Source organism: Anneissia japonica, unplaced genomic scaffold (genome assembly GCF_011630105.1).
Source record: "Anneissia japonica isolate Jap-2015-1 unplaced genomic scaffold, ASM1163010v1 scaffold288284_len1145801_cov181, whole genome shotgun sequence".
NCBI classification, from domain to species: domain Eukaryota; kingdom Metazoa; phylum Echinodermata; class Crinoidea; order Comatulida; family Comatulidae; genus Anneissia; species Anneissia japonica.
This window is the reverse complement of record NW_022712730.1, coordinates 95955-109188: the sequence shown is the minus strand read 5'-3', so window position 1 is coordinate 109188 and position 13234 is coordinate 95955. Positions and strand designations below refer to the sequence as shown.

At 38.3% G+C, this 13234-nt stretch overlaps 1 protein-coding gene across 1 annotated transcript; it reads right to left on the bottom strand.

Annotated features, from left to right (window-relative positions):
- Positions 1 to 423: 423 nt before the first annotated feature.
- Positions 424 to 12053, bottom strand: LOC117108136 (pulmonary surfactant-associated protein A-like). The gene is made up of 11 exons (XM_033250089.1): positions 11854 to 12053; positions 10399 to 10565; positions 9411 to 9510; positions 8612 to 8665; positions 6020 to 6091; positions 5847 to 5873; positions 5438 to 5464; positions 5159 to 5194; positions 2885 to 3031; positions 813 to 967; positions 424 to 573 (listed from the first exon to the last, which is right to left on the bottom strand). Exons 2-11 carry the CDS (start codon positions 10516 to 10518, stop codon positions 424 to 426), a joined length of 888 nt encoding a protein of 295 aa, XP_033105980.1. The 5' UTR covers positions 10519 to 10565; positions 11854 to 12053.
- Positions 12054 to 13234: the final 1181 nt, after the last annotated feature.

Genomic DNA, 13234 nt, shown 5'->3' with positions numbered 1-13234 from the left:
GTTTCAAATATATCAACTTAAGAAAGCAGATTTGAAAAATTCCTAGAGTTTAATTTCTTAATTATTTACTCTTGATTTAATAAATAGTCCTAAAACTAATTTCAAAAAGGTGTTGCAGATCATAACTTCTGAATTTAAGTAAACGCCCCCTCGAATAAACGCCCCCTCTGATCCTCATTTGTAATAAACCCCGATCAAATAAACGAATTATGAAATTGTATTAGCGTGACACTAAACCTGTCTCTTATACACATCTAGATGTGTATAAGAGACAGGTGTGGGTGTGTGTGTGTGTGTAATCAAAACAAGGCCAGGAATCAGCAATACACGCTTGTCCTACGAATACGCATGCCTGTCTCACAAACGCACATGTTTACGTATGTTTACGCTGTCGTTTTGTGGGGACGTGAGTTAGCGGAAAAGTCAATTACAAGTGAAGCTGAACTTACTCGTCATCCAACACGCACACCCCGTAGTTCCAGTCGGAACTCCTCCCCAGTTGACCATCCGATCGCCATTAACTGATACCCAAAAATGATACCCGCCGTCAAACAATGATCCAATGCACTGATACTGTGGAATAGGAAAACAAAGAATCAATGTTCATTTGGCTATAAATCTTCTTCCTATCCGTATCAGCACCTGGTTTACTGCAAACACTGTTACGTCAATAATAATGATAATATAATAAAAATAATAATAGTAATAATAATAATAATTAATATTATTATTATTATTTATTTAAATAAATAATGTTCTTAGCAATTAACACACAAATATCGGTATATAGAACAATGAACTTTAATACAAACCTTAATAAATTGTCTACACGAAGATGATACGTTTTTGATAGCTGTTATTTGTTGTGAGGTGAGATCGTAAGTGATATTAACTTGGAATGAGCCCACCTCCTCGGCATTGTTCACGCTTCCATCTTCCTCCTTATCGTGATCAATTGTTGTATAACCTTTATTTAAAAGGTAAAAAGCCGTATAAATGACATACCATGGACTAGACTTGCCCATCCGCGGCGGAATGTTTTTCAAAGTTGGTGGGGGGGGGGGGGGGGTGGCCATTTCATAACCGGACTGGCTGGGCCCCTTTGAATTGGCCACTGGGTTACTTTTGCTATGGAGGATCTGTACCACGTCAGCCCCACCATGGTTGGGGCTGAGGTAAGAAAATTTGTGATTATGGCACCTCTAGCCGGAATGTGTACTCACAGACTTATAATTGGAATATAATTTTCTTTAAATATCCATTTAAGAAACAATTTAGGCCCCTCCCTCTTACCTTTTTGAATCCGCCACTGATTCGATATTGTTTCGACGATCTCAAAGAATTATTTATCATAAAGGGTATCCTTGATAGGGGTATCCCCCGACGAAACGTTCACTTTTTCCCGATGAATAAAAATTACCCTTCTAATAATAATAATAATAATAATAATAATGACATTGCAGCGTTCGTAAAATGTTTATCACTGGTGCTGGGTCTGGACACAAACGTGGGGGAGGGGGAGCGCCAGGCCCCCAGTGGAAAAAGTGAGGGGAAAAATGGCCCCTTTCCCCCCCCCCCCACTTCCGCCGCCGTTGTTTGAACTTGCCTCAAGTCTCGAATTTATTGTTATTTTGCTCGGGGGCAAAGACACACTGTTATCTCTGGCAGTTAAAGATGGCTGAAAGTGTACAGTAAATCTGATGGAGGTACATGATGGGTCATGTGTCATCTTAAGTACCTTAGCATAGAGAAGTTTGATATGCGCTATATAAGTATACAATAATAATAATAATAATTACTTCACAAAAGTCAACACCACACATTTTATTGATAACATATAAACCCCGAAAAATTATACTATGGAACGCCATTGTTGCCAAAATCGATTAAAAAAATTTTTTTTACAATGATAAAGACAACATTTTAGCACAGATCCTATATTTGAGGACTAGAATCAAGTCTAACCATGGACATACAGTACCAAAGAAAATTAAATAGTATTCTATACTATTTGGACATACTTAAGTTTCAAATATATCAACTTAAGAAAGCAGATTTGAAAAATTCCTAGAGTTTAATTTCTTAATTATTTACTCTTGATTTAATAAATAGTCCTAAAACTAATTTCAAAAAGGTGTTGCAGATCATAACTTCTGAATTTAAGTAAACGCCCCCTCGAATAAACGCCCCCTCTGATCCTCATTTGTAATAAACCCCGATCAAATAAACGAATTATGAAATTGTATTAGCGTGACACTAAACAAGTCAGTACTTTGCGAGTAGAGTGGCTGAGCGGTAACATTAACATCGGCGCTGGTTCCAGCCACTTCTCGCCCATGGCTCTGATCCTCATTTGTAATAAACCCCGATCAAATAAACGAATTATGAAATTGTATTAGCGTGACACTAAACAAGTCAGTACTTTGCGAGTAGAGTGGCTGAGCGGTAACATTAACATCGGCGCTGGTTACAGCCACTTCTCGCCCATGGTTCAGTTGATAGAACCAAGTCTTCTCGGATATGGACTTACAATGGAGGTCCAGTGTATATGGCTCGTGTGCACTTTAAATAACCCATTGCATCTTTCGGAAGAGTAGGGGGTTACCCCGATGTTATGGTCATTTCAGCCCCTGTCGTTGTGGAATGATGTGAACATTATAGCTACCATGAAGCGCCTCTTCACAGCTGCTAGGTAGGCACGGACCACGCCCACCCATATACGCAATTCAGCACAATGACGCTGCAAAATATGGCTTATTCTCCTACCTTTACCTTTACTCTTCAAACATGAACGTCAATAAAAACCCAAGGTAAAGCAATTGATTAACATTTTCTTTGCCATTGAAAGTAGGCCTACGTTCATCAAAACGTTAACAATACCTACCTATTGTTATGTCTGATGTCATATCACAGACTACCGAGAATGGATCCAATCCAGTGTTTGGACCATCGGGATCAATCGTGTAAACACCATTAAACTCAACACCCGCCTTTTTTAGGGCATCACATGACGTAAAGTTCTGTCCATGAGCTATTGTTATATAAAAACTGTGTTAAATGTATTGTAGTGCCTTTGTCAAGTGTGTTATATACAAAATACCGGTACTAAATGTGTTAAAACGTATGGTACGGACCAATAAAAAAAGGGCCAGGAATACGCGCTTGTGTCCCACTTGTTCTCTACACAAATGCACGTGTTTACGGACGTTTTTGCGTTGTCGTTTTGTGGGATTTTCAATAGTAGGGAGTTTTCGATTGCACGACGAGGGCAGGACGTGAAACGTAATGACGTCACTGAAAGTCATCTGCACATGCGAGAACGTTAAGTTCTCCTCGTCTCGTGGATTCTAGGAAGCAATTTGGACAAATCTACGTATACATAGAACGTAGGATGCCTGGAAGAACGGTCACACATGAATGATTCCGTTCTAGCGTCGCCGCGCAAATCGAAAGCTCCCAAAAGCCGGTTTTTCACTAGGCGAATTTATTCGCGCGAATCGAAGGCGTCGGTTGGGTTCCTGAACTCTGATTGTTTTTGTGCACTTTTTTCGTTTTGCAAAAAAGTAGAAACAGCTCGAACTACCGATTTCGCTTAAGCGAAAACTGTGATAGAAATTGAATGCGCATGCGCATAAATGACACTTTCGATTCGCGCGATTAAATTCGACTAGTGGAAAACCGGCTTACAGCCGGTTTTGATCCACTAAGCGAATTTATACGCACGAATCAAAAGCTTCGGTTCGCTTTCTGAGCTCTGATTGGTTGCGCATTTTTTCGCTTTGCAAAAACCCGATAGAAATGTTAATGCTCATGAGTATGAACCGACGCTATGTATTCGCCCGAATAAATTCGCCTTGGAAAACCGACTTAAAGCCTGTTTTCCACAAGGCGAATGTATTCGCCCGAATGGAAGGCGTCGGTTCGGTTCCTGAGCTCTGATTGGTTGCGCACATTTTTCGCTTCGCAAAAAGTAGAAGTTCGAACTACCAATTTCGCTAAAGCGAAAACTCTGATAGAAATGTGAATGCGCATGCGCATGAACGACGCTTTCGATTCTTTCAGTTGTCTCAGGCGATTGATTTTTGACAAACAATGACCTTTCAGAGGTCAAATTGCTGTCAAGAATATGAATTGGCTGCTTCGCCGCAATTAACTTATTTGCTATATGTATTTTATACATATTAGTAGACTCTAAAATCGATTAAATAAGCATTTGAAATCCATAAATTCGCCCCCTCCCCCCCCCCCCCCCGACAACTTTTGGAAGATTTTGAGCGACGCTTGATGATCACGCCCAATTTGCTCTCGTCAAGGAAATCTTCCTCCTCGTTGGACCTCGGACCCCCCCTCGGGCAAATCCTGGCACCACCCCTGGTAAGAACACAAAAGAGCTAGAATAATAATAGTTACTCGAGTTTAAATAATGTTATTTAGATAGTACATGATATGGACGTACGGTACGGATATGCTTAAAGTCTATACAACCAATATCAATTTATTTCAAAATATTATAATTATAATTGGAGGGGGGAGGGGAAGGGGGCGCAATTTTATACTCTTTTCCCCGGGCGCCAAAACCTCTAGCTACGCCACTGCTGAATGACTTCATAGGCCTTCTGGAATAGGCATTTTAAAATCTAATATTTTACCATCAAAATGTACTAAAAACACAAAAGCTTGCATTATATTAGTTATCGAACACACATTTAATCATGAATGAAAATTTACAAACAAAAACTAAGATACAATATCTTAACAATTACGTTAGAGATTGGGATAAATGGTTTGTCAGTGGAAAAAACGGCGTGCGGTTGAACACATTTCGCAGCGATAGCAACGGAGTAGTATCACGGGTAGACTTGCCACAATTCTCTTATTTTTTTATTATTTTTCTCATTCTGGACAGCGCCACCAACGAGAAAGTTAATTTATAGGCGGAATAATAATAATAATAATAATAATAATAATTAATAATAATTCGAAAAAAAAGAAACCGAGTATGGGACGCCAATTAAATTAGGTATGGCGCGCACTAAGTGCAATAAAGAGTGAGTAACCTAAAATTAGGGCCTGGAACCCAGGCTATATCACGGGTATCGTGACGTTACACTGTAGTACTCTATTATGGTATTATGATATTAACAAGAAAGAGTCTTACCAGTTTTCCCGGCTCTTCCTGGGTGTCCCGTCCGTCCTATTAAGAAACAAGAGCATTATCACCACATAATTGAAAGCAGGCCTAAAACAACGCTGTTGAGTAACAGAGGATGAATGTCGGATTGTCGTCAATTACAAGAAACCGAGTTTAAATGATTATGGTGATTGTTTACTCTTGCAGATAGAGGCCTACCTTATCTTTGTTAACTTTATCTCACAATATATGTATATAACAATTTAAAAATACTGACACAAAACGGTATCGATCTAATCTTCTTACCCGTCTTGCCATGATGTCCCGTTTCACCTGCAATAATAAAAAAAATTTAACAGCTGTCACATTTAATAGATTGATGATTTTAATCAGCCATTTTTACGACAGACTAAATCCGGGTTTACAAAAAATTGCTACGCGCCATCGCCGACAGCTTTTGGCGACCCTCATTTCGAATCGTAAGCTTGCTTGGTATTGGTTAGAATTTTTGAGCTACCTAATTAGATAAGTCATTTCGTAATCTGAACTGCGCATGCCCGTATCAAGGTCAATCGACAAAAACAAACATACACTGCACGAACACACAACCACAGATCTTTCTATATAGGATCTTTGACATTGGTTTATGTTGATTAACCTGGAATATGGGCATGCGCAGTTTAGACTACAAAATGGCTTATAGAAATTTACTTACCCGGTGCTCCTGGCTTACCCGGTGCACCTGAAAAAAAATATACCCGCAAAATTAATTCAAATTAAACAAATAAATAGCCTTTTAACTAAAGGAAAAACCTAATGAAATGTTGTTATTACCTAATTAAGATTTATAGTAATTTGGGCCTATATATTTATAGTAATATTAATTACCTATCTTGCCTGCTGGTCCTGGGTCACCTTTGCAACCAGGCTCGCCATTATCACCGGGAACTCCTGGGACTCCTGCATAAGCGTTTGACATACATTATTAATATTATTAATATTAATATATTAACACGTAGATAGTTCTTAGATAGAACTATCTACGTGGTGTACCGCAAGCATTAATTATATATTATACTTCGCCATGCAAACCTTCAAACAATATTATTAATATTATTGTCATTTGCCGTATTCGACTGGTCGTTCTTCGTAACCACGCCCACCTGCGCAGTGGTAAAATCCTACTTAACGAAGACGACCAGTCAAATAGAAAACCGGTAAATACTCGACAAAACAAAATGGCTACATAGTTACAGAGATACTTGCGGCGTAATCAAGGTTGCTTCGGATTGTGGCGGCATGGGTTTTTCGTAAAAAAAATATCTTCATCCAGTTTTTGAATTCTGTTAGCCCACAATTATTTTTTGACTTCATGTGGGTAAATATTATAATTATTATTTTCTGAAATTTAGTCTAAATTATATTAACGCAAATGTTGTTGCTGACCAAGCGGCCATGTATGTTTTGGTCACGTGGATAACTTAACGCTGAATTACGCAGTCTGGTTACGTTAATTTTCGTTGTCAAAGAAGACAATGGGCTTATTCGACTGCTTCATTTCGTTGAGTACGAATTATCGTTGAGTATTATTTTCATTCGACTGGTTCGTTAATAGAATTCGTTGACAACGAAAATTAACGTAAACCAGAGTGCGTTAATCAGCGTTAAGTTATCCACGTGACCAAAACATACATGGCCGCTTGGTCAGTTTAGAAACATTTGCGTTAATATAATTTAGATTTAATTTCAGAAAATGAAAATTATAATATTTACCCACATGAAAAATAATTGTAGCCTAACAGAATTCAAAAACTGGATAAAAACATTTCTTTTACGAAAAATCCATACTGCCACAAGCCGAAGCAATCTTGATTACGCAGCTTGTATCGCGGTAACTATGCCGTCACTTTGTCGAGTTTTTACAAGTTTTCTATTCGACTGGTCGTCTTCGTTAAGTAGGGTTTTACCACTGCGGAGATGGGCGTGGTTAAACGAAGAACGACCCGTCGAATACGGCCATAGATAGAAAGAGTTGCGACATTGAGATTTTATAAGCCATTCTGTGTCCATCGCTATACGCGTTCTGTGTCCAACGCGATGTGCGTTTCTGTAGGGCCTAGATATTATTGTATAATACAAAGCGGCCTCCTGTAGTTTTATTTAATTTAACCTTTTTAGCAGTTGAATTTCATGTAACTATTTTTATAGATTTTTTAAAAATGATTTCACTACTTTATATCAAATTTCATATTATACAGTATATACTGTAATAATTTACTATTTTTAAGCAGTTTTTTAATCCTTCTTGTCGTTAGTCGGAGAGCCCCTCGATGACAAGCATTCTTCAATTAGTCAATCTTACCATATAGACCTTAAGTGGCTCCTGTTATTAATTGTGGCAAATTAAAAGATATTATATTATGACGAACAGCAAATTTTAACTAGATTTGAACTCGTCACTGAGGACGAGTTTGCTAATCCGCTGTACTTACTGGTCGTCTTCGTTGAGTAGGATTTTACCGCTGCGCAGGTGGGCGTGGTTTAACGAAGAACGACCAGTTAAATACGGCCAATTTTACAAACCAGTCGAATGAAAATAATACTCAACGAAGTGTCATTGTAGACAAATTGTATTATTGTCATAACTCCTTCCTTCTTTTCAACATCATCTTTATCGTCATAAGTATCATCGTCATCATCATCATCATCATCATTATCATCATCATCACCTTAATCGACGTCTTCTGTTATCATCCTCATCATTGTTATCAATGGGCATATTCGACTGGTTAATTTCGTTGACTACGAATTTTCGTTGAGTATTGTTTTCATTCGACTGGTTCGTTAAACAGACTTAGTTGACAACGAAAATTAACGTAACCAGAGTGCGTTAACCTGCGTTAAGTTATACGTGACCAAAACAAACACGGCCCATTGCTCAGTTTAGAAACAACATTTGCGTTAATATAATTTAGATTAAATTTCAGAAAATAAAAATTATAATATTTACCCACATGAACTAAAAAAATAATTGTAGCCTAACAGAATTCAAAAACTGGATGAAAACATTTCTTTTACGAAAAATCCATACTGCCACAAGCCGAAGCAATCTTGATTACGCAGCTTGTATCGCGGTAACTATGCCGTCACTTTGTCGAGTATTTACAAGTTTTCTATTCGACTGGTCGTCTTCGTTAAGTAGGGTTTTACCACTGCTCAGGTAGGCGTGGTTTAACGAAAAGCGACCAGTCGAATACGGCCAATATCATATCAATAGTAATATAATTACCATATCATCATTCATATTGTTAATGTAATTGTGTGAGTGTGTATGTATAATATGACGTCAAGTGTAGCTGCTCACACAGTCGCTAAGTTAATAGTTTGCCGACTTATAACCTTAACTGATAATATTATATAAAACGTTTATGTAACTATATATCATTTGTGGTAAATATCAGTTAAATATGGTCGACTTACCGGGTACACCAGGTATTGCCTTTGCACCCTCTGGTCCAGGTGGGCCACGTGGACCTGTGATATTTAAGTTAAATAAAGTCAATTTAGAATTTTTTTTTCTTAAAGCAACAGTATCGGTACCTCGTATTTACCTAATCAAATTCATGATTCCGTAAGAAGTAAACAAAGGTTATACATTATAACAGAGAATGAACCTTTCGAAGTGTCAGTCATACTTAACAAGAAGATCATGAACCAGACCAGGAATACGGGCATTTTTCCTACTACGTAGGTTTTAACTTTCGTTGGACCTGAGCCAGGGCCGGATTAAAGGGCTGTGGGGCGCGCCTGTAGCTGTAATTAAAAGTGGGTCTAAATACTCTGTAGCTAAAACATAAAACCAGATTTTCGGTGATTTTTCCTGGGGTTCGGGAGATCGTTGCCATGGGGCTGGGGCCCAAAAAAGCCCCTATGTTGATATGGGCCTGACCTGAGCAACAATATCCAAGGGGTGGATTAGCTAAACGGTCCATTAAATCGAGCAGAAAAATATTTCTTCAAGCGAACCTGATCACAATTTAGCATATACATATAGTGGCAGGGGCGAATCCATAATTCTTCAAACATGAGGGCACAACAGGTTCAGAATAGATAGTAGCATAGAGTATTAATATGCAATGAAATTTTTAAAATTTAGTGGCAAAACGGGAGTGGGGGGGGGGGCACCCCACTACTGGATCCGCCCCTAAATGCTGAATGGTAGCACTATAATAATTAACGGTAGCATTTGATTAATATCGCTATCGTAAGCCAAACTTACATTGAATGGTGCAGCTTCTATGCCTTTCAGGAGGCATATCAGTAGCGGCAGTCATTGATGGTCCACGTAGTCCACGTTTGCTGATTCCGTGACCTAACGCCTGGAAATCAGAATGTCATGAGCTTATTTATGATTGATCTCTGAAGAGTGTACATCAATCTTAAACAACTTACCAATCAGAAAAGGTCCAGAAATACACACGTGTCCAGGGGTTTTTTCTGGGTGGTCGTGATCATATTTTTTTATTAACAATGAAATAACAGCAAGATGTGATTAAAATGTCAATACAATTTGCTTGAAGCGCGGATGGCAGGCTCAGTTTCAGAATTGCTGGAATTGAGATAGATTATTGCTGCAGTACCTCATCAATGCTTTATTATTTATGTCATTGTGAAAGGCCCTAGAAAAAAATGTCTTTGGAAAAAATGTGGACCTTTGAAATTACTTGGGGGGGGGGTGGGGTCGTACGACCTTCCCGACCGCCCCTTGTGAGACCTTGGAAAAAATCACCTATAAGGGCGGCGGAGGCGGCGGAGCTTGTCTCTTTTTAAAAGTTAATTTCTTTATGTGCATGCGTATTAGTTGGTAATCTCTTTATGTGCATGGTATTGGTTGACAATTGTCTCAACATACATCATGACTGACACATTTTAAACCATATTTATAAAGGGTGACACTTCCAATGTATCCTAGAAGGTCGGCTGATACATGAGTAGGGTTCTATACCCCGTGAGAAAAAAGGTCCTGCTGTCATAGGAATTTAACCCAGGACCCTAGGATTAGAAGGCGAACATCTTAACCACTAAGTTATTATCTTAACCACTCAATTATTTCGTTTCTATAGTAAAAAATATTGTATTACTGTATTTAGGCCTAATTAGAGACATTTTGGAGAAATTCCTGATACACTGTGAGACGTAAGGCCCATCTATTCAACAGAGGGATGTTGGGAATGTATAATATTAAATAAGTCGATTTAGATTCCTACCGGAAGTCCTTCCAGCTTATTGTCAATTTGTTGGAACTTGAAGAATCCAGACGAACAAATCAGAAATAGCCCAGCACCAACGATGACGTTGAAAATCGACTGAAGAGAGACTCCACCCATTCTTAGAGATTTCTTACTGCCTTCCAGTGTGATTATTTCGTATCAATCTGTTGACGACGAGTTAAAGCAATTTTTGGATATGTTGTACAACTGATTTTTCTGCGACACATAAAGGGTGTTTGACGAAAAACTTGAAAACGGTTAAAGAGATAGATTTTTGAATATTTAAAAAGATAGTAAAATAAATCCATACAAAGCCACTCCCTATGGAGCTAGAGCTTATCCCCAGTTTCAGTAGCCTGTAGCGGATTAGAGTATGATGTTCCCCTGTGCTGCAGTGGTTTCTAGGTTACCCCAGCGATTTGCAGGTACCCATTAATACAGCTGGGTAGACTGAAGTAATGTAGATAAAGTGCCTTGCTCAGGGACACAAACGAACTGCACAGCGAAGGATTGAAATCTTGTCTGCGAGCTTGAGAAACCAACCATGTCCACTGCGGCATATATTTGTCGGGGAATAAAAAAAATAAATAAATCATAAAAATGTGTTAATTATGGGATTCTTTATTTAAAAAGGATAATTTGATAGAACACCATGTAAAATGTCGGGGGTACTAGTACTATCGCAATAGTATACAACACCTCGCGCATACGATAACACTGCTTGTACTAAGCATTTTTTAATTCCTAAAATTTGGCAGCTTATTAATGCATGCTTGAATTGTATTTTCGGAGCTCGAGATCTGATTTTTCCCCGACGACCTTGCCGGAAATTCCCCGGCAGGGGGTCCAAGTAGGGATCCAGACGGAGGTACCAAAATACCAAAAACGTTTAAAACTGAAACAGAAAATACTAATGCTTAAAATTTGTTTAAATGTGTGTTGTATTTTGCACCTACAAAAGTCAACATCACAATTTCCTTAAGATGTAAAATTAGGCATTAATTTCACCAAAGCTAACTAGTGCTAGTAAGAGCTCGTAAGAATTGTAATAAAAGAATTTCTTCATTCCTCCTATTTTATAGCTACATTTTTTTGTTATAAGAACACATTTTATAAGAACACTGAGGCTTAAAATAAGAACAAACTGAGGTGAAATGTCGAGTCAAATGAGGTTTTTATTTTATTTTTCTTTAAATAGAAAAACCAACAAATCGTATCAGTACCTCATTTGCAGTAGGCACGACTCTGTAATACCCTCTATTATTCAGCACAACAACATACTGCTGTATAATAATAGGCCTATTAAATTTTGTATGTTTGCAAAGTATAATTATGTAAAATAAGAACTAAATAAGAATATTTTGATCCTGATATTGGCAAAAAGTTAAGAACACTGAGCCTGGGCAAAATTCTACTGGTTCTTACAAAAAAAGTGTATTCCTTTCAAATTACCTGAAGTCACAAAGTAGATCAGCAAAATCGACCCAATGCCGAGGCTTTCTCGATGCTAACTCAATGAACACTGGTGCACAAATGTTTGATAATCCATTAAGAGTGGCGTGATGATGCTCTCATGTCTTGAGTGTGGATGGATGGGGGAATTGTACATTCCACAGGAAACACTTGTATTTTTTTCAGATCCTCATTGAGACTTTCAATCAAAATATAGTTGAAAAAATGGGTGATCTGAGACAAGAGTTCATCCAATGTCAATGCCAACAATCAATCAATCAATCAATCAACAAGGATTTATGTAGGAGCAATATCCACGACAGAATGCAATGTTCAGTGGCGCTATGACAATGATTGGTTTCCACTAGGACGCAACGCAACGACGCAACAATGCGATGACGGCCAAGGCAAACCCAGATAGTATTGTCTCGGTGAATTTTCCCTTGCCATGAAGTTCTAAAAGTTTCAAAAACAAACTAAGCTTGGGGTACGGGATGCCGTCGGGGGAGACCGTGTTTCGACACTATGGGGAATTAGATCCTATTGAACACCACTTTGAGCATTTACAGACCCACATCTACATGGATGCAGTTAAATGTTTTACTTTATTCAGTAATAATTATCTCAATTATCATTTTCCCTATCCTCTGCTTAGATCAAAGGAAAGATACCCACTATAGCCCAACTACGTTGGTTTTAAAATAGTATGATTTTTCCAAAACGTTTTAGGGACAAGCAAGGCCTTTTAGATCAAGGGAAAGGTCGATTGTAACCCTACTGCGTTGATGAAATAGTACAGTAATTGTTTCCCCTCCCACCCCTCCAAAAATAAATAAATAAATAAATCAGGGACAGTAAGGCAATGATATATCATTTCCTATACATTCGTCTTACCTAAATCAGTGTACAAGGTCAATTAATCTCTAATGCACTTTTTTGCTGGGTTATCGAGGGGCGCTACTTTCAGGTATACATCCTTTCTACCGCCAATAATACATGTATTAACTTCCACTATAGCTCCAATTCCAAACCAATAATGATTAAAGGCGCGACAGTGTTATTATTTGGTCGTCCAGGGTAACATGCATTGGCACACAATCACAAAGTGTCCTACTTACTGAGGAGTAAGGCCTATACCTAGTCAAAACTAGTACTACATTGAAATATCGCAGCATTGTACTATATAATCCAGGGGGTATAAAGACAGACAAGTTTGGGTAAAATAGGTCTTAGGCCTACCTTATACCCAAGGACAAAAGTGAGAAGGGACTTTCATTAAGCCCCACCCCTCGTATATTTTTGCTTGGTCCTTCAAAAAGATAGCGTAAACATATATACGTGTCCCACAAACACGTGCGCGTATTCATAGCGTTTTCTGATT

Bases quoted from the DNA above. Each gene is read 5' to 3' on its own strand.
- LOC117108136 (XM_033250089.1), bottom strand. From the start codon at position 10,518: ATGGGTGGAGTCTCTCTTCAGTCGATTTTCAACGTCATCGTTGGTGCT. The intron at 9,511-10,398 runs GTAGGAATCTAA...TCTGATTTCCAG, and splicing joins ATAAGCTGGAAGGACTTCCG to GCGTTAGGTCACGGAATCAG. The intron at 968-2,884 runs GTAGGTATTGTT...TTTTAAATAAAG, and splicing joins GACATCAGACATAACAATAG to GTTATACAACAATTGATCAC.